This window comes from Triplophysa dalaica, chromosome 19 (genome assembly GCF_015846415.1).
Source record: "Triplophysa dalaica isolate WHDGS20190420 chromosome 19, ASM1584641v1, whole genome shotgun sequence".
Classification (NCBI taxonomy): Eukaryota; Metazoa; Chordata; class Actinopteri; order Cypriniformes; family Nemacheilidae; genus Triplophysa; species Triplophysa dalaica.
This window is the reverse complement of record NC_079560.1, coordinates 14,462,594-14,484,791: the sequence shown is the minus strand read 5'-3', so window position 1 is coordinate 14,484,791 and position 22,198 is coordinate 14,462,594. Positions and strand designations below refer to the sequence as shown.

General features: G+C 38.3%; 1 protein-coding gene across 1 annotated transcript in view; it reads right to left on the bottom strand.

Moving 5' to 3' along the window:
- si:dkeyp-23e4.3 (rho GTPase-activating protein 7) overlaps positions 1–8,270 on the bottom strand; it is a 46,771-nt gene extending 38,501 nt beyond the window's left edge. The window contains exon 1 of the mRNA XM_056730939.1: positions 7,814–8,270. Within this exon, the coding sequence (XP_056586917.1) occupies positions 7,814–7,928 (115 nt within the window). The 5' untranslated portion in view covers positions 7,929–8,270. The remainder of the gene's footprint in view (positions 1–7,813) is intronic.
- Between the last annotated feature and the right edge of the window lie 13,928 nt (positions 8,271–22,198).

Sequence of the window (22,198 nt, the reverse complement as noted above, 5' to 3'; positions counted from 1 at the left end):
AGGTGCTCTTGATCCTTTGGCAGATTTAGAACTGTATTAGCAGTTAGTCGTGTTCCTCCATTTTCTTCCACTGATTATTTCTCTCATGTCCAGGTCAAGCAAGGTGCTGTGCATTGTGGTAATTGATGTGACTTGATGTCACTTCAAAAGGACCAATGAAAATGTATGGCCAATTTAATTGAATGTTAAAACGAATCTCATTGGCTGAATAAATAACATTTAAGTTAAACTGTTTATCAGCGCAATTCAGTTGGTTCGTTAGTAGTAAGGGAATATAGACGAAGTGAGACTCACAAAATTAGTACTTTTTGAGTATAAATAAAATTGTAAGGAGTAAAAAGTACTTCAAAAAAAAAATAATGAATTAAGTAAAAGTACAAGTATTCATTATTAATTGTACTCAAGTAAAGTACAGGTCCCCAAAAATAATACTTAAGTAGAGAAATCAAGTAAAATTACTCAAGTACTTTACAACTCTGCTCTTATTGTTACAGTACTGTGAATAAAGGCAAAATAAAATCTAAAAAAAAGTGTTTTGATGTTAAAGAAAGCATTGCGAAACTAGCTCTACTGGACACATTTAAGGCACTGTAAAAGGAATGTTTCATTTCACTTCCTGTTGGAAAGTTTTGTGTCTGAAGGGGACAACAGTAGAAGTAACTCATGCAGCAGAAGTATTGAAGACAACATCTAAGTAACGTTTTTTAAAGTATCCGACCATTTTAGAGGTCTAAGCCTTCCAAGACACAGTTATTCTAAATCTGAAGTATTCAAGCTACGCTTAGCTACACAAGAAGTAGTCTCAGCGTTATACAGCACCCCCACACAATCGGACCATCTGATAGATATGGCACATAAAACTAGAAGGTACTTTCTTGATCTGGCAAGCTTTAATCTGATAGGCTGACTTTACACAATTTTTTGGGGTAAGTATACAGGGATTTTTATCAGTAAAACGGGAAGTTGTGATTAAAAGGTACAGAACTGATACAACAAGTGCTTTGGAGTATGAGATAACCACTGGATTGTTAAAGTTCATGGCACTTTAAGGGCCCTATTTCAACGATCTAAGCGCATGGTCTAAAGCGCAAGGCGCAAGTGCACTTAGGGCATGACTGAATCTATTTTTGCTAGTGTAAGGACGGGCAAACTGGTCGGCGTGCCAGGCACATGGTCTTAAAGGGTTCTCCCTATACTTTTAATGAGTCATTGGTGCGTTTTGGGCAAAATGTGCAGTAAACCAATCAGAGTCTCATATCTCATTCCCTTTAAAAGCCAGTTGCACTCGCGCCATGGGGGATTCATTATTTACACGGCAGCATTCGTAAGATCATAGAAAGCAATCCATCTACAGGACAAGGCAGATTTTTTATCCATATGTTCACAAAAATAATCTTTTACATTCTAATCCATTTATTTGGATTATTTGGCATGTTTGTGTGTTGCTGCGCGCTCCTAATACAGTAGATGTGCAGTGATGGGAATATTCGCAGAAGGTGTGTAAAGCTTATGCACATTGCTTGATATACACTTCGGATAAAATTGTCTGCTAGATGCAAAAATATGTTTCAGCATGAAAAACAACAACAATTGACCAACATCCAAGACTGGAACACAATTGAGTTTAACACCTGCACCTGTGCACTTGATACTGTGAACAGCAAAATCAGATTTCTAGCTCTTCAGATGTGCTACAGAACTATTTTCTCTAAAGAAAAGATTTTGTCATATTTGTAAAGAAGTGAAGAGATTTAAGTGTTTCTTAATCTAAGAAGGTAGAGCTTCCTGTTTTGTATCATTTTTAAATGGCTTCAAGAGGTAAAACGTTTGGAACTGTTGAAGGTTGATTCATTCTGTAGAATGAAACTAAGCTCTTGGATGTCTCACCATTTAAGGATATGAAGCTGTCTATGTTCAAGCGTAAGACACCTAAGCACAAGCCTTCACTAACAGATATGCTTGCCAAGTGACACTATAGAAGACATTGTGCAGACTGCAGTGTGAAAAACCATTAGGCAGCTTGCACTTTTGGAAATCATGCCGATGACGCAAACTGCTGTATAAGACTTAGAAGAACTCCACTTATCAGGCTCTGGAAACGGAATAGAAAAGTACTCTGATAAAAAGAGACAACATTCGAGTTCCCAATAATAACCGAATGGAACAATGATAAAGCTCTCTGATTTCCAAACTTTAAAACTTATCTATCTTGCTCTGATCTGTTCCTGATGTTTCTGACTATTCTTTGTTTATGTCTGGAGGAAACAGTCGTGTCAGAGGTTAAAATATTGATGGTGCTATTGTTTTTAAAGTGAAAAGAGGAAATGAGTCTCAAGTTCTCTTCTGCTTTTATGACTTGTACCCAGCTTTTATTATTTTGCAATGAAACAGTACTCTACGTCAGTGCACTAATAACATTTTTGGTCACCAGCCTGCAAGAACTGTCATGACCAGTCTGTCTGCTTGAGGTCAGAGCGGCTAATGCAAGATGAAATACTGTTTACTCCGGTTCGCTCATTGTTTACCTTCGCGGGAAGTTGTTGTCATGGTCAAACAATCTCATAAAGTCGTGGGTGTGCACCCAAGTTTGCATAATCCTCCACATTCATCAAAACAGCTTTACAAATCGATATTTCTATGCGACCTTTAGAAATGCATCTCGCCAAGTGGAAACATTCCTCTGCGCATATACAGAAACATATTCACCTCAGTTAAGACATCGCGAGGAGCATGTGCACGTTATCAATGGCATAGAATGGAGCTGGAAAGTATTGATTTAATAACTCGTAGAACTGTTGTGACAGAGGCTTTGGCTGCGCCACGCACTGAGAGATGACAATTTTATGCATCATCAAAGGTAATGAAGGATCTGAATCCGTCCTTCGGGGAAAAGACGTTTGATTAGGCCATAATGCCAGGTTATCCTTTTGAACTGAGAGAAAATGAGCGAAACTTGAAGAGTGAGTCTTTTTGAGGGAAAGGAAATGAAGGCATTAGGGAGAAAAGTCATAAACAGCGCTCGGAAAGTCATTTGGCGTACATTTTTGCCACTCAAGAGGTCAATCCTCCAAGCAGACATTTAGCATGTAAACTATCATCAATGATTTGTGGTCCTGCACAGCAGGGGAGCATTTCCATTTGTTTCATAAGCAAACGTATTAGCGTATTGAAAGCATTGAATTAGCCGAGTTGAAAACTGAACCGCTAGTCTGTTTTTGAAAGAAAAATGCAAAAAAACATAAATGTGACCCTGGATCACAAAACCAGTTTTAAGTAGCACCGGAACACTTTGAGTAAAAGACAAAAACACATTGTATGGGTTAAATGATCGATTTTTAATGCTAAAAATCTTTAGCATATTAAGTTAAGAACATGTTCCATGAAGATATTTTGTCAATTGAATATTTGAATGGTTATAAAAGGCCAATCAAAATGTTTGACAGATGCGAAAAACGCAGAAAATTGTACCCTGTCCGAATTTTTTATGACGGCCGAAAATATCGGAGGCAGCGTGTATATGTGATTGACACAACATGAGGTCGTATTTATTTTTTAACGTGCGGAAATTTGGGACCAAAATGTCGGACTCACTGTGAAATGGTCTTAAGATTGGTTTTGTTGTCCAGGGTCTCAAATGTCTTGTCAGGGAGTTCAATGTGACCGAATGAAAGTTCAGAAACAGGAAATGTCCTTCTCAAAGACCCCTAATGGCCCGTCCTCTCATATTTTTAAGCCGAGAGGTTTTTAATTTCACGTTCAGTTTGTAACTTGTAAATGTTAATTGCCTATAAATCTAACTTTTTTGCTTGTATAAAAAGGCTTTGGCGAAATGAGTTGAGAACATTTAGGTGAAAAGAGCAGTTGTACAGACTCCCATTGACCGGAGCAGCACAAATTACAACAAAATACCCGCATGTCACCTCTGGTCACATGGGATAATGGAGGGAGACTGAGCAGTAAATCTGAGATGCAGCTGTTTAATGAGCCCTGGCATTGAGAACCCTGATTATATATGGTTATGAGAGTGTGTGAACGCCCACCTCATGCCCACCTAACCCCTGAGCCCCGTTTATGGTGAGGTCCATGTGTAAATCTGTTACTCTAATCAGCTATTTGCATTTTTTATGGGAAATTGCTGACAGATGTAATCAATCGTTCAGCTTTTGGTTTAATAGAGACCAGTTGTAAGTAGCCAGAATGCTAATTCTGCCTTTCCAGATCTCAGGGTGGTTTTAGACCTAGAAGGTCGACTTAAAGGGATAGTTCAGCCCAAAAGGAAAATTTACTCTCCCTCAGGTTGTCCCAAACCTGTATACATTACTTTGTTTTGCTAAAAACAAAGGAAGATATTTGGAAGAATGCTTCTGACCAAACAGATATCATCCCCATTTACTACCATAGTAGGGAATATTGATACTATGGGAGTCAATGGGGTTTGAGATCTGTTTAGTTACTGACATTATTCCAAATATCTTCCATTATGTTTAGTAAAAAAATCGGAACAATTTGAGGGTGAGTAAACAATGACAGAATTTTAGTTTTTGGTGAACTATCCCTTTAAACTCTTACAATTCAAATCTGTAGTTGGCATCAGCGGCTCTTCTGTGTTCCTTGATTTTCAGTTTCTAGATGCATAAAGGCTTTTATTGTTTGGATTATTCTTTCTTAAAGATTTGGTTGATGTGTAAGTTGCTAACAAAGGAGAGAATTGTATTTTTGTACGTCTGTTTAGCAGGTAAACCGTTGAAACCGTTGAAACCACGTTCTACAAAGGGTCTGAAAAACAGGTCAGTGGAATTTATTGTGTTTCTGATGGTATGCAGGCATTCCAGCAAACCCACTTGTGAAAACATTAACAGACACAAGAGACCACTGGTTTGAAAATCATATATAAAAAACAAATCCAGACCAAACCGTAGGCTGCTTTCTGCCATTTAATTCTTGGACAGATCAAATTTGTCTGCTCAGTTGCCCAAGTAATAATAGCATAAAGACTCCAGTTGCTTAAAAATGAGATTTTATTGTATTGCACAAAAAGCTGCAAACCGTAACATTTTTTAGTTTGATATAAAAAAATCAGTTATTGAGCAGATACTTAAAAAATAATTGCTCAAAAAGGTGTACTTTACCCTGATTCACAATAGTAAGATTTAACTAATGCTTTACCCTTCATTTGAAAAGTAAGTGACCTGCAATTTTATATTTCCAACAGAGATGGCGCTGCAGAGATAAAAGTTTTTGATTGCAGCTTCAAAACTACTTTTGAAACATAAATGAAGTTTAAAGGGCTCTTCGGATAAAAATCGGACTTTTCCATGTTTAAGTACTATAATTGGGTCCCCGGTGCATCTGCCAACTCGGAAATTGTGAAAAGAAGAACCCATTAACTTTGTTTTGGTGAGATTCTCTCTGCAAGCTTGTGACATAGGAATGGGTTCTCATTATGTTATTACCGCCCAATAATATGCATGTTTACAGCCCCGGCATGGCCATGGCATGCACCACACCAGTGTTTCCTAACCCTGGTCCTTGGGGCACACCTCCCAGAATGTTTGAAACGTCTCCCCTGGTCTAACAGAGAAAGTGTATATTAGGCACAGAACATTTAATAAATTGTGTAAAAATAAATGTTTAAATGAGATGAAAATTATATGACAGAATTTCCCATATGTAATTGTTTCAAACAGTTGCTTATTGCTAATTTCTCCAATATTCTATTATGTTCATGTCTACAGACCACTTCCCAAGAAGCACTTCTGGTCTAATTTTGTTTTTATTATATTCATATTTTTATTCTACATATAGCAAAAATATGTGTTTGCCATTTTGATTCAGTTATAAAGTTTGTGTACTGTGAAAAATCTGAAACCAGAAAAAACCATCATACAAAGTGGTCTATCGTAAAGAAAACGTTTGCTTTGTTGTTGTTGTCCTGTAAAGAAAAATGTGGAATCTGACCCCATTTCCTCCCATTTTTTGTCCAGCTGTGTATGTTTCTTTTCTGCTTCGTTTTTCCCTCCTTCCCTTTCCTTTTTTTGAGATTGCAACATCTGGTGAGGCTTTTCTCACAGTAATCTCTGGAGCGAACGGGCCTGTTCTGCATCATAATGGATCTCAGAACTCTTTATACGCAGTTCCCTTCCTGCCCGCTGTTGATACATACATACAAACACTCCACTGACAGGCACACCAGGAACACGTGGCTCTGGTTCCTGTGATGAGGTAATGCCTCTTGGCAAGGATGAAATATAATCTGACTGTAGTGAACGCAGGACAATCTGTTCTGTGCAACCCGAAGGTAAAAAGGAGTGTTGTATATTAACAGAAAAGAAGGAAAAGTGATTAAGTATTGCTGTTTTGGTTGCGAAGGCACTGGCGTGTATTTCTTCACGAATCTTTTTTTTTAAAGCAGATATTGCAATACCTCACAAATCAGTTTCACAGCTCCAATCTCTCTTTTGGCCAGATGTTTACTCCAGATGTAGCAAGACCATCGTTTCGCTAGCATTGCGTCGTAATTCACTTGGCCGCTAGGTGCTGCGGCAATTGCGAGTCCTTGGCGTCGTGCCGTGTTTAATTGGGGGGAGCTAGTGTTTGGCAACAATCTGTTTTAATTGGCTATGAGAAAGCTCAACGTCGCGTTTATTGCCCGCATCTGGTGGACGCAGATCCTCGTGACAAGCGCACAACCATATTTGGACTGAGTTATGACAAGCTGGGTCAGGGAGTAAACATTAGGACAGGGTTGAGATGTATGAGACAAAAATCCCCACCCTGCACAAGCACGGAAAAGGACAGAAGAGAGCAATGGGAGAGAGAGACACTGTAAGAAGAGAAGGTGAGAGAGACAGGAAGGCTATTAAAGAAGATTTGGTCTTCTGAGAAGGTCTCATTTCGACCAAAGGCCATTTCCTGCAGTCTCTTTGATGCCTGGGAGGTCACCCGTGATGTGGATATCCGAGCAAATTAACTGGCTCCTGTTAGTTGGCCCCTAACATAGACCCTATTAACATTTTTGGTTAAGCTTACATATTCAAGAGCCAAATTATCACATATAAAGTAAGTCAAAACTTATTTTTTTTTAAACTAACCTAAACCTGAACGATGCTGCATCCAAGCCAAAATATGTCAGCATGAAATCCAAGACCGGCCAGCAAAGTATGAACCAAATCAAATTATAAGCAATTATTCAACAGCAGGTAGACTGTACTTATCTAATAAAAGAAATGTGAAGAGAGACGTTGTGTTTTCTGATTTATCAAGTGCAAGCTCTTAATCAGGTTTTGGTTGTGCGTCTTGCCCAAACGATAGCAAATCTCTTCTTCTGAGGTGACGGGAAGTTCTTCTTAACCTGTGCAAGCTCAGAACATACCACATACTCCACTTAGAGTTAATAGAAACATTTTGGCTGCCACTTTGATGCCTAAATGTAATTTTACGCTTACATATCACCTCAAAGCAGGTAACATATTTGAAAGCTCAATTATTACCAGTGTTGGCACTGTTTAGGGAGTAAAAAGCGAAATGCTTGACAAAGATGATTTGTGCAAAGTATTTCGGCAGACCGTACCTGTAAGCACCGTTTATATAACAGCCTCTAAAAATTCTTAAAATATGCATCTGGCTGCACTTAAAATAGAAACCGTGAAGCCCTGAGTGCAAACCTGGCATAATTCTTGAACTTTTGGCTTGTCATATCTCACCGCGGTTTCAAAATGCAACGCTTACCGACAATAATTTATGAAATAGCATACAACAAAAACTTCAAAAGGATGGACGCTCGCACGACAGACACACGGAACGTGAACCTTACCTGACAGCCGCTTCTCACGTGCGCTCTTCCAGAATATATCCCAAGCTTTGTTAGTGGAATCCTTCACATGCTCGCTAAAAGACCTCCTGAGTGGAACTTTCATGATATGTGCCATATCCACGTGCCTTCAAACCCGTCAGCTCCGTTCATTCCATCTGTGCCGAGCGCGGCGAGCCCTGCGAGTCCATCAGAGAAGCCCAGAGAGAAGCTGCTTTCCTACTAGTTTGACAGTTGATGCTGGAAGTCTGCATTGGGTTTGAGGACACCCTCTAATGTGCTTGAGATTGTGCAAGCGAGAGGGAAAGAAGGGTAGTGCGAAGGATGGGGGGAGAAAACGTTTTTCCTCCCGAGCCAGGGGTCAGAGGAGCCTGAAAAGGAAATAGCATCTACTTTGGGTTAAGCGTCACTACCCCTCCTCGGCCCCCTTGCCTTCTTTTCTGCATCTGGACAGCCACCAGTTATGCACGCTCATTCCTATGCAGGACACTAAGATAAATATTGAGTTTGGATGACTTTTTTTGCCAAAGGGTGGGGAAATTGTAAAGGACTCTCCCTCTTTTTGCTTCATTTTTTCTTTTTGTACAGTCCCTCCAGTTTACCCGGACTTCCCATTTCAAAGAAGAACTTCTCTGTTTGCTGTAATTTCATACTGTCAGCCCTTTCCTTGTTAAAAACAGTTTAAACCAGCCTAGGCTAAGGTTTGTCAGCCAAGCTGGCCCCCCAGCCTGGTCAAGCTAACATTTAACTGGTTTAGCTGGTTACCCAAACCAGTCCCCTAAACCTCCATGATCTCACGGAGTTCGTAACTCTTGACGAGGTGGCTAATTCACATGAATTCAAACGATGTAATTTGTACAAAAATATACGATTATTAGAAAATGCAATACTGAGGCTCCTCCCCTAACCTGCCCCTCGTACGATCTCACGATTTAGCCAACTGATAAAATAGTTACGAATTCCTGTGAGATTTTCTTGACCAAACCCTTCTTAAACCAGCAGACCAGCCTAGGTAGACCAAAAAGAGATTTGATTCATCAGGGGTTTTCAGGCGGTCAAGTTTCTGACTCCAAACAACCAATTTGACTGGATACAAACAAATCTGTCTGTTCAGTCCTGATTGCATATTGGCTTGTCAGAACGTCCTTGTTAACTTGTACTTATTGCATAATTTAAGTTCTCTCTCTGCGTACAAAGGACGACGTTGATAATTACACTCAACAAGAGTTGAAAGGCTCCCTGCGAAATGTTTTGTCATTGCACATTTGCAGTGTCGACCGGTGGATTTATTTGTGCTATGTTCACTTAGCACACTTCATGTCGCCAGAGCCAACATCACAGATGCACGGACCGGGACGACCTGGGAATTTTGACGAATTTTTGCTAGCTGGGATCATGACCATGCAACTGGCACAGATGATGTGATGACATATGTCAGGCATAATTCAATGCTATGCTAACATACCCAGGATGACCCTTGAAATCAAGATAATAATTTTTTTGCATTTGTTTTCTACAAGTTTGCGTCTTTAAACGTTTAACTCCCTGTAAGGAAAATGATCAGTGAGTGAATACTATTACTGAAGCTTTGTATGAATTACAAATGTACACCCAGCGGTTATGCTTGTTAAACAGGCCTTGAAATCTAATTAGCAATTTTTAGCATCTCACGAAACCGTGATCCTCATGACTAAACATAACGCATGAATGTTTTGGGAAGAAATAAGTTTAAAGCATATTTAAAATGTTGTCGGCTGGCTTACTGACAGAGCATGTTGGATATTTCCATATTGCCATTAGAATCTGTTAATATCTAGGAAGTGCTTTACATTCGTGCACTGTGTGATTAATGTGCAAAACTCCTCTCTGTGAATATTTAGGATTATTATGGTCCTGTGGAATTCCCTTCACGCTTGTAAATTACTTTGTTATGGGCATCTGGTTCATATTAAAGATTTTACAGTCTTCTTGCCCACTATGAATCCAAACGGCAAGATGCCACAAAACCACATTTTCTTTATGCATGACATCTCAGGTAAAATCATGTTTGCTGTAATGTGGGTTGTATGTTTTTTTTTCAAAGCACAGGTTTTCTGTCTCATTGTTCTCTGGCGTGTTTTTTGTGTGCGGTTGTCCTATGCTGTATCAGCAGCGTATTCACTAAAGAAATTATGCAAATCACTTACTGACACCAATGCAATTATAATGATCTTTTTTTACGTTGTCGTTAAAGGGATAGTTCACCCAGAAATGAGTATATAAAGTATATACATTTTTTACACGTATATTTCATAAGTATATTGTTAAATGAATTTCACTTCTATTCACTTCGGTTTTGTGTCTAAACAATAGATGTCAATGCGTAGCCTACTACCATTGTTCGGTTAACAACATTCTTTAAAATATCTTCTTTTGTGTTCTGCGGAAGAATAAAGTCAGTATACAGGTTTTGAAATAACAACACGGTCAGTAAATGATAATAGAATTTTCATTTATTTTAATTTCTTTTATTTTGAAGCTGCAATCTGTAAAATGTCCCCTCTCTATCGCCATCTCTGTTTAAAACAGACAATTGCAGGTTAAACACTAATTTTTAACATACTTATTTATTAACTGCTTTACTTGAACTAGGCAAATAGTGGATACCACCTCATTTGCATACTGTAGTAAGAAGGCATGTTTGTGCTGAATAGAATGACAACCACTTCATTTGCATACTCATACCCCAGCATTATTCCTGTAAATGATGTGCCTGCTTTAACCTGACTTTGGGTGGTTAGTGAATAAGATGCAGCTTTCTGTGTTAAAATCGCCTGCACAGAAGGAGCACAGCTGTTTAGTTAATTCCTACCTTACTATCTTTATGCAAAATCAAAATTACCATACCTGCCACAAAACAAAGCAAATATAATTAAAAGTAACCTGCCCTGGCTGTACAATTTCATTCATTATTAATGAAGTCTTTTTCTGCTGCACTTATGGTCGGATGAAGATTCATTCAAGCTTTAAGCGTGTAAAGTCTTTGTGTGCAAACCAACTACAGAGTTGACCTTGGGAGGTTGGGGGTGATGGCGGCCACAGTATGGTAATTGAAATCTATGAATTCATTAAGACCAAGAGTGTTTGAAGTTGCATGCAAAAATTTGCTTGCCATGACTAACTGCACAAAATCAATTAAACAATAACACATGCCATTCCCAACACCCGTCATCTCCAAAGCAACTGTGTTTCCCAATACACCAAAAGCAGCTTTGGATTCTTGTACTTACGCAATCTTGGTAGGGTGGGGGTATGATACAGCATGCGTAAATAATTGAAACAATGTAGTATGTTGGCCAGGATTCGGGCCACAGGGAACGTCATGCTTAAAAGTAGTGACGTGATTGGTGGGGCCCAGTGGGTCAGAAGCGAATGTCAAACCAACCACAACACAAATTGTTCCCATTTGGGGATCGTGGCCTCAAAGCATCCATTCTTCATGTGTTAGAGGCACACATGCCTTACTATTCATCATGCCGTCACAGCAACATGGTTGCGTGGGTGTGTATCATCAAACCCACCTACAGTGCATCTCGTACAGCTGCGTTCCCTAATGAGCGGATTGTTTATCAGTCTCCTCATCTGCATATATTTCCCCTTGCACAAAGATTCTTTCTGTCAGGATTTCTCACTTATGTCCTTTCCACTGTCACTCTGGACTTAGTTTATTGGGGCACGTAAATTACATTTTTGATTATTTAAGTAATGAAGCGATAACAAGAATAGTTCACCCAAAAAGAAAATTTCCCCTTAATTTACTCACCCTCATGCCTCCCCATGCCGAACACAAATGGATATCCTGGTTCTTCTTAGGTTAGTAAAGCCATTACATGTACGCCAATGTTTCGAAGCACAAAAAAAAACCATCCATTTAATATAAAAGTAATCCATATAAGTCAAATGGGTTAATAAATGTTTTTTGAAGCGTTTTTGAGAGAAAATGATTCATGTCTCTGTGTACTGGAAATGGCGATCGCCTTGACATCGTTTTCTGACGTATTTCCGAGTTAGACTCAAATGTGAATATTGAATGTGAAAACTAGTGGGCGTGGCTTGTTTTCCACTGCGAATTGACAGTATAAAAATTGTTTAAAAAAAAAGGAACCTGCCACCAGACTGACAGAAGGGCTTTAAATGAGTTATAGCCAGTATAGGGTGGAATTGCATGTTCAGATTTTGATTAGAGATTATGAGAGCCTGGGAATTTAAAGAATGATGACCGGCATGGATAAATTATTTATAATAAACTCTGCAGTATTGCAAAAATTGAACGCAGATTTATTTGTTCTTTGAGCCCACCATCTCTGCCCGTGTCTCTGCCTAACTTCTCAACATCTCTTCTTGGATGAAAGAGCATCACCTACAACTCAACCTCTACAAGACAGAACTTCTGGTTATACCGGCCCATCCATCAATTGAGCCATTACCGTTCAGCTCAGATCCTCAACTATAACACCCACCAAGTCTGCGAGGAACCTAGAGGTGATGTTCAACGACCAGCTGAAATTCACCTCTCACATCGCAGCAATCACTTGAAATTGCTGGTATATGCTCTATAACATCAGGAAAATCATGCCGTTCCTGTCTGAGCATGACTCTCAGCTGCCTAACTTCTCAACATCTCTTCTTGGATGAAAGAGCATCACCTACAACTCAACCCCTCCAAGACAGAACTCCTGGTTATACCGGCTCATCCATCAGTTGAACCATTACCGTTCAGCTCAGATCCTCAACTATAAACCCACCAAGTCTGCGAGGAACCTAGGGGTGATGTTCAACGACCAGCTGAAATTCACCTCTCGCATCGCAGCAACTCGAAACTTTAAAAATCAGCTCAAAACATTCCTGTCGATATTTATTTGACTTACCAAAAACCAATAACTTTTTATGATTGTGTCTAAAAAAGTAAATCTTGTTGTATTTTGTCTCCCTTGCTTACTCCAGCTTTAAAGGGGTCATATCGCCCGAATACGTGTTTTTCTGTGTCTTTTGTGTGTTATAAGTTGCCCATGGTAAGACGGGTTACATTTCCTTCACATGCTTGCAGTATTTGAGCAATCACTACGCACTGGTTAACTGGCCAATCATAGCACACCTCGCTTTTCAGAGAGGCGGGGCAAAGAGGAGATACAAACATCCACGGTGAGTGGAAAATACAGTGTTTTTAACCTTAAATCATGTATACACATTGCATTACATCTAAAAGATACGATAATATTAGTTTTAGGCGCGTCATACGACCACTTAATCCTTCTAGTAGCATGGCCTTGTAAACTGCGTGTTGACAAAATGTTTATATGCTCTCCTACTTGTAAGTCGCTTTGGAAAAAAACATTTGCCAAATGAATAAATTTAAATGTTATGTATTCTGAAAGCATAAAATAACACATATTTCTTAAAAATATAGTACATGTTTTAGCTGCGACTGAGAATGTTCTTATTTCATGGCATGCAGATGCCTGGCCTGATGTTAACTTCCGACTGGATTTCCAATTATAGATAGATCAGCTTGACCAGATCTCAGAAATGTTGTGATGTTAAGTGATGATTCTTTACAATCTGTGTTTGGTTTGTAACCCATTTCCCTTTCTGCTCGCGGCCTTGTGGGATGGCTGACTGCAGCGGTCACAGGGCCCCTGGTGACTTCAAGCCTTTGAAGAAGGTTGAGTAGCGAGTTCAGCTCAAACCGTCCAGCGGTCCTCAAAGGGATAGATGACATTAGACTAGAACGCTGTGAATGACATTTGTTCTCCGAGGGGCTGGTGAGGAACACTCACTGCTCAATCTATCTACCGCTGTTATAGAGCCAATGCAGAAGAACAGAGAACGTTTAAGAACAGCAAAATAATGAGTTTTCATTTTGAGTTGATTTGTCTTATGTTTTGCTTTAGAGAAGGACAATGTGTGAATGATGAAATAGGACAGAGGCTGATGGATAGACATGGGCCCCAGATACACCTGGTATCTGTCAAGTAATCCACTTAGAAGTGCACTAAGCCAGGTGCAAAAAGGTTTAACCAAACCACATTAGAAGGAATTGTAGAGGGAAACGCACGTGACCACATTGCTCTTTTTTAGTTCTTTTTAATCTTCAGTTTTCAGTATTTTAGTATCCACTTGTTTCATTTTAGTAAATATCAAAAAGAAAAATAGAAAATAAAATTTTATACTAATAAAAATGACACAAAGTCAACTGTTAACATATAGTATGGTATTGAGGTTTATACTTAATTGTAATCATTTCATCTTATAATAAATGGCGAGGTTTTATTTCAACAAAAGGATTTAAATGCAGGATCTAAAGTTAATCATAGGATTCTTTGCACTGTTTATAACAGAAAACAGAGAACAGCAAAAGAAGAAGTAAAAGCGTTCAGTTCCTTGTTTTGAGGGACGAATCATTCAAATAATGATTGCTGACAGGGCCATTTCTGAAAAACCTGATGATACAGTAAATTTCTCTGGTATTGAGGAACTGTCTCGCGCAATCTTGGCTGGAGAAATGTTATTTCATTTTGTCCCGTATGGAGTTATAGAGTGCAAAGAAATTATGTCTGCACTTAACTGCGCTTTCATCCAAGGCCTTATAGATTACCACATTCACAATGGTCAAGAGGGGTTATTGCTGAATAAGTCAGGGACATTGATTTGAATTTATCACAAAAATGTTATCATGAAGATATTTGTTCTTTATTACATCATAATTTTTCAATCAATGCAACACTATGATGTTACATGTAACGTTTTGGCATTTGGTCAACAGATTCTCATTGGTGTTACTGGAATAAATAAATGATCTGTGGTTTCATTTGACCTAACAAACTCACAGTTAGCATTTTGCAGTCTTGAATGATCTTGGTAAATGTATCTCAGGCACACATAGAGCACAATGATTTGACATACTACTATTGAAAAGCTTGCTAAGCTAGATCAATAATTCCACACTGTACATTGAGACAATAAAATGCTTCATAAATAATTGAACATGATATACAAGACACTGTTATACAGTATGAGTCCAGTTGTTGCAGGCAGTGAAATAATGATCTGCAATACAGACATATTGGTCAGTTGTGTATCAAGAAGAATACCTCAACAAAGCCCAGACAATGAACCTTGACTGTCCTCAGCTGCTATCTTTGAGTTTTGAAGACTGTCAGTACCGACAGACATCGAGATAGTAGGAGACGGAATAACCTTGACTAGACATCGCTTAAAAAAAGTGGTTGAGTTTGGTGGAGGAAGGTGCCCATTATTAAATATTTTATGTATTCATAAATATTTTCACAAGTTTGGTTACTTTGAATGTTTTTTTTTATATCATTCTTTGAATGACATTATTTCATGGTTTTAAAGGTAAAGTTTGTAAGAATTTTGCAGTTAAATACCCAAAAACCCCTAGGCCAATGTTATATATATTTTTTTCAGCGGAGTACTTACAATATCTCAAATGTTTCCAACTAAATCATGAGAAAATGACCATTCTAAACAGTAGACCGGGGTCGTTTCATCGCGTGACAATGTCATAGACAGATGCGGAAGTAGTTTGTACCTTCTGTCCGTCTAGCATTATTGCAAATGATGTGGGTACATTCAAAATAAATTTTATTATGATTGATTTGAACGCTTAAAACTGCGCAGTGTTATCACACCATTGAATTGGACAATTACTGTAACATCTATAAATAACAATTTAGTTATAAACCTTGCATTACTCGGGTCTTATTCATTATAATGAAATAAAATGATTTCATCAAACGCAACATTTATAAAACTTTATTATTTTACCTCTTCCGCTAACATGATTTCTCGTTCCCGTCTGATTGATGTATCAGTGGTACCATCAGCGGTACAACATATCCCAGCATTCCATGCTTCTACACAGCGTCATCGAGCTACGAGATAGTTGTTGTCTTGATCGTGCGGACTCTAGCGGCGATTTCTACAAACTGTACCTTTAAATGTTTTTTTTACTATACATTTTCTTTCAAAATGTCAGTATTTTATAATCTTATACTGATTTTTATATCACATATTTTTATTTAATCTTTTAAATCTCTTTTATTTAATAATGTCAACATTATTCATTTGTTTCGATCTCCAGTCATTTTTAACCAGCGCACTACATTTCCCACAATCCCTCTTGAACGGATTTCCCAATCAAGCCACCTGCTGTCGCTCTCCCTCATCGATTCCAAGCAGCAGCGCACACAAACAAGCTGTCTGATCACATCGACTGTTAGGAATGTATTTACTCTCAAAATGTGCTACAAACTTGTAAATACACTACAGTTTAAAAGGTCAGCAACACTTATTCATTCCTTATTTATATGATCTCCTATTTATATGATCTATTGTAGAAAAATAACAACTTATCCAAACAATAATGTGATAATGATGAGATTTATGTTGTGAGTGTGACTAAAGCAAACTAAAGCAAATGCTATGCTATATTTTATTGTCTATAAAGTATCTATCCTCTGCCCTGAATCTGCAGAATGGACTTTTAACATATTTCCTGTATGCGGTAAGCGAAGCAGTGTGTCGCTATTTCCGGTAGCATAGCAACACCGTTAAAACCAACGGCTGAATCGGCTAACCAGCATTGTCACTGCACCACCCGGCAGCTTTAAAGCTCATCATCGGTCTCATTACCTCAGTTTTCATAATTTATTGACACAAAATATTTGAGGAAATCAAGGGTGAGATTGATACTGCGAAACGAAGTGCCTTTCTTTTAAAATAACATGCGGAAGTAATTTTGTGTGCAGTATGCACTTCAAAAATGAGGATGTTTATCTCTTTAACTTGCTGAAATGTTCCTATAAATGAAGAGTTTTGTTCCTAAATGAGATAACTCCATTTAAATCTTGTTTTTTTGTTGTGCATTCAAATTACTGTAGTTGGATTGTTTTGATTTAAGCCATATTTACTAAACAAAGACAGCTAACAAACACAATAAAACTATATAAAAACATGATAACATAATAAAAAACACGATTTTTGAAATTTTATCTCATTTTGGAGCCACACTATTAAAATAAATTTCCCTTCCAAATGCACATGTTGAATAATAAGTATTTTATTATATCTTTTCATGTGACAACACTGAAGAAATTACTCTTTGCTACAATGTAAAGTAGTGTACAGCTTGTATAACAGTGTACATTTGCTGTCCCCTCAAAATAACTCCACACACACGCAGCCATTAATGTCTCAACTGGTGGAAACAAAAGTGGGTACACCCCTAAGTGAAAATGTCCAGATTGGGCCCAAAGTGTCAATATTTTGTGTGGCCACCATTAATTTCCAGCACTGCCTTAACCCTCTTGGGCATGGAGTTTACCTCAGCTTGCCACACAGGTTCCCACTGGAGTCCTCTTCCACTTCTCCATGATGTCATCATGAAACTGCTGGATGTTAGAGACCATGCACTCCTCCACGTTTCATTTGTGGATGCCCCACAGATGCTCAATAGGGTTTTGGTCTGGAGATATGCTTGGCCAGTCCATCCCCTTTACCCTCAGCTTCTTTTTATGTCGTTATCATGTTGGAATACTGCCCTGCGGTCTAGTCTCCGAAGGGAGGGTATCATGCTCTGCTTCAGTTGGCATATATATACATTTGTGTGTATCAAATGTGTGTTGCGGCAACCAGGTGAGTAGTACAAAGACAAGAGTGTCTGGCCTACAGTCAAGCATGGTGGTGGTAGCATCATGGTCTGGGGCTGCATGAGTGCTGCATCCTCTGGGGAGCCTGATCTGAGTGGAGCCTGATCTGAGTGGAGCCTGTCCTGTTAAACAGCTGTATGGTCTTTGCGACCATGCTGCAGCTCAGTTTCAGGGTCTTGGCAACCTTCTTATAGCCTCGACCTATAGCCTCGACATTTTCACTTAGGGGTGTATTCACTTTTATTGCCAGCGGTTTGAGCCCAAATCACCAATTTCAGAACGTTTTATTGAATAAATGTTACTCATTTTTTCATAGTTATATTGTTGTCTAAAAAAATTATACATTTACAACAAATAAGCAAACGCCTTAAGATTAAATATATTTAAAGATGACAAAATACATTTTATGGTAGTTTACCTCCGTGTCCATTTCCTGTTAACAGCTGCAGCGTATTCAGTCTCCTGGCATCCTTCTTCATCCACTTCATCTTCTGTAAGAGAAGAACTCCACATAACTTTAAGGATCATCTGTTATTTGGAAAGGTGTGTGCTTGTGTTTTGTGCAACTTACCTGTTGGACTGTATTCAACATTGTTCTGGTCTGACATTTCTTAAAATATATTATTGCCATTGTTTTGTCTCAAGAGGCATTTATATTTACTCATTTAGCAAACGCTTTTATCTAAAGCGACTTCAGAATGCACACCAGCAATGTTTATTTGTCAGGCATGATTGTAAAAAACACTTCAATGTCCTAATTTAACTAAAATACTAATAGATTAATCTAATCCCTGTCCAGAACACTGCCCCTTTGTCTCCTTGGCATATCACTTATGTTTCTGTAAACTTGATGTTACGCCCCCGTGTGTCTTGGGTAAAAGGGCTATAACATGAAACCATTTAAATCACTGCCCAAGTACATGGAGGTATTGAAGCAACAGATACCACAGTTTCTAGCAAAGTTAGAGAATTTTATTCAATAAATGACAAAATATAGCAATATAAAGAAAACAGTAACAACGTATAAATGATGACAAACAAAAGAATAAGAACACAGACTGTCTTAAAATAAAGAAAAACCAACTAAACTAACTAGAAGAAAACCAGATGAAAAGAAAAGGTTCTTCAGTGCCCAAATCGCCGTAAATAAACTACATTTTCTAAAGAACAAAACATACAACAGGTGGCACAAATCTCTGAGTCTGAACTAGTGTTCTATACATCGAATTTACTACGTGTGGGAAAATGTACACCAGGTGGTATCTTACCTGTCCATTCTTTCCCTGTCAACATTGTTTCAAAATTCAAAACAAGCAATCAGAACAAGGGATTCTAAACAAGAATGGAATACAACAAAACAAACGCTGTATAGCAGAACACAGAAAATACTCATCACACTTGGTATACAAAAGATGGATCAAAGAAAACGGCACAATAAACATATTAAACAAAGTGTTCAATTAAATGAGCTCCCCAGCGCCCGCCTAAATGTTCCTTATATAACCTTGGACCATTGGAGGAAACTCAGCGATGTTGTCACGCAGAGATATGATGAGTGACAAGACTGCAAACTACTAAAAGGGGTGATATGACACGGCTAAAACAAATATTATTGTCTGTTTTAGATGTAATGCAATGTGTATACACGATTTAAGGTTAAAAAACGCTGTATTTTCCACACACCGTGCGTGTTTGTATGTCGTATTTGCCCCTCCTCTCTGAAACGCGCAGATTTTTTACAAAGCTCATCGCTCTGAAAAGATCTTGGATATTTGTTGGATATTTCATAACAAAATTCTTCAATATAGTGCTTTAAACTTTACCGAAATGAAAGGGAACAAAAACACACATAAAAAATTGAGAGAACATGCATCCAAAGGAGAGACACATCGAAATAGGGAGGTACATCAGTATTTTTGCCATTTCCTTTGAGTCTGACATAAATATTGTATATTAAGTAAAACAGGAAACCTATGTTCCTTCAGGTAAGCATATTGCTTTGGGAGTTTATTCTCAGTGTATTGTTTTAGTATGTTATTTAAATTTATTATTTTGCTATATGAAGATCACATTGACCTTGACCTTGTAAATCTTTTACAATGGTGTTATGATTTCTTTTAGCAAGCTATGAAATTGGCCTTTATTCACAACAAGAGTAAAAAACGACACTGTAAAAAACAAAATTACGTAAATTTTACTTAAAAAAAAAACTGTGCACCATAAGTAAAAAAAGTAAAAGTAAAATTTACTTCAAAAGTCTGTCCCCGAAACTTAAGAATTAAGTAAATCCTATAGTAGTTTTATACAGTGTACTTATTTGAACATACACTCTACAGTATAAGGCACTAACTGCAAAACTGTATTTGTCTTAACAAACACTCTATTTCATAAATAAAAAACGGCCATGGTAATGTAATGCCGCCGATATGCAAAATTTTGCAAGCAAACACATTTTTCATTATTTATTCAAAACCAATATGGTTTTGCAAAACCTGGTGTTTATTTTAACATGCACACTACACCATAAAGCACTAATTGCTACAAAAAACTGTATTTATCATTAATAGTCTCTTCTTCACAAAAAAAATCTGAAGGAAAATTTAGCAAGCGGACCTACTCGGAGAATAAACTACATCACTTTTGCAGCAGCCTACTGCAAACCATACCAAGATAATGCCTCAGTAGTGCACACAAACGGGAATTAATTGAGCGATTCTAGAGGACGCAAGCTGACGCCTAAGACTTGCCGATGATTGTGTAAGATCGAGATCAATACTTGGAAAGCTTCAGCTTCAGAGTTAGTGACAGCAGGAGTCAACTGCACGGTGACTTCTCGTCCTCAGTCTTTGTTTTCTTCCCTGCGCGTTCTTATTTGACTGATGACAGACTTTAAATGCCATTGATACGGAGGCAGAAAGTTCCTGTGATTTCAACAAGGGGGACAGCTGCATGAAGAGATTGGTCACCACACGTCAAACCCCATTGTCTCAAAGCAACATACTGTAGTCCTGGGAGAGATTGTGAATCTTTATCCTGTACTGTTTTTTTTCTGTACTTTCTTCATTTTAGGATCCACCTTTTTTCCTCACAGTTATTAGCTTTTTCCTTGCTTTCAATTTAATGTTGTGCTCAAAAGAGAGATAGACATTTCTTTACACAGGCTATGTCGACATAACCGAGTTTATCAAATAGTGAGTTACTATAAAGTTATTTTTGCTGTGTATTAATATTAATAGATCTTGTTTTAAAGGTAAATAATCTAACATAATTTCTGCACTTTATTCAATCTCTTTGTCAGATTATGTTTTGCAATTCTTCGCATTGGCTAATCCTATTTTCTATGATTTCCCTCCACGTAGCAGCCCTGTGAAACTCATACGGAGTAAAGCAAGATGCACGATGTAGTTAGACTTAATAAACATGCTGACCAAAGATTCAGGACGACACCGCAATACTCTTTCCACAACAACACAATAATCCTCATATTCTTTCAAAGAAGGATGTAGCGGCCAATATTGCGAGTCAAAAGTTTCTGTCCCCGAGGGACACAAGAGGAAAAGAGTTTGTTTCCTCAGATCAAGGACAGAATAGGTGGCCGATCTAGTGCAGGAGCCCGCCGTGCGACAGCCTGAACAGTGCAAAACATCAAACAAAACTCCTCCACGGCCTGCTGCGGATTTCTTCTTTTAGCCCAGACTTTCATCCACTTTTCTCTCGCTCTGACCCTCATTCCTGACTGATGAAGCCTCTGCTGCTATAACAAGCTGCTGATGGTTTGGCCCTGGCGAGGCTCTCAGCAGGGCTCTGACAGGTAACTCCCCTGGCAGTCTTTTGCCCCAAACGGCTACCATTAATCCCCCTCCCCGGCTTGTAAAGCTCCTCATATGGAAGCTGTTAGCACTTCTGATGGGGGCCTAGGAGTGAACTGTGAGGGATCTCGGTTTTAATTACATTGGCTAATTCCTCTCGCACACAGAGACACGGTCCCCTGGTCACTATTAGTCTGGATATCTTGCGTCACTTTTTCCTGGTATGGGGAAGCCTTGAATAAGTCACAAAACCGTTTGGAGAACTTTGTCATTGTGAATGACAATTGAAGTAAAAGGACAACCAAAGCATTCAAACTTAAGTTTGTTTAAATTACATTAAAAATACATTTAGGGGGGGTAATAGTCTGAAAAATATTATAGTTTCAGACATAAAATAAGGACGCCACAATTCTCAATATAATATTGAACCGTTGACATCCACGGTTCCATACCCGGATGTGAATCGTGGTTTTCCTTAAAATTACACTTCATGCAGTGTGTAATGTTTCTGTGTGTGAATCTAAGCAGTCTGCCAAGTTGTAAAGCCGAAAGTGAAGAAATAACAAAGTTATTGGACTGCAAGCCATAGACCATTCACAGCAGACTAGACCATCTGACCAATCAGATCAGAGTAGTCGGACAGAAAAGAGGGGATTAGACGGATGATGAATTGCTGAACGAATCATTTGAGAGTCAATCAATAAGTAAGTTTATAATAACTGCCTATTATTAGAATATAAAGTGTTTTCACAAAGTACACTTGTTGTTGGATACTCAATAAACCAAAGTAGGACCTTAAACATCACAAAATATATATTTTTAAATAATTTCTGTGTGCTTTATTACTGACTGGCTCTGTCCATGTTTGT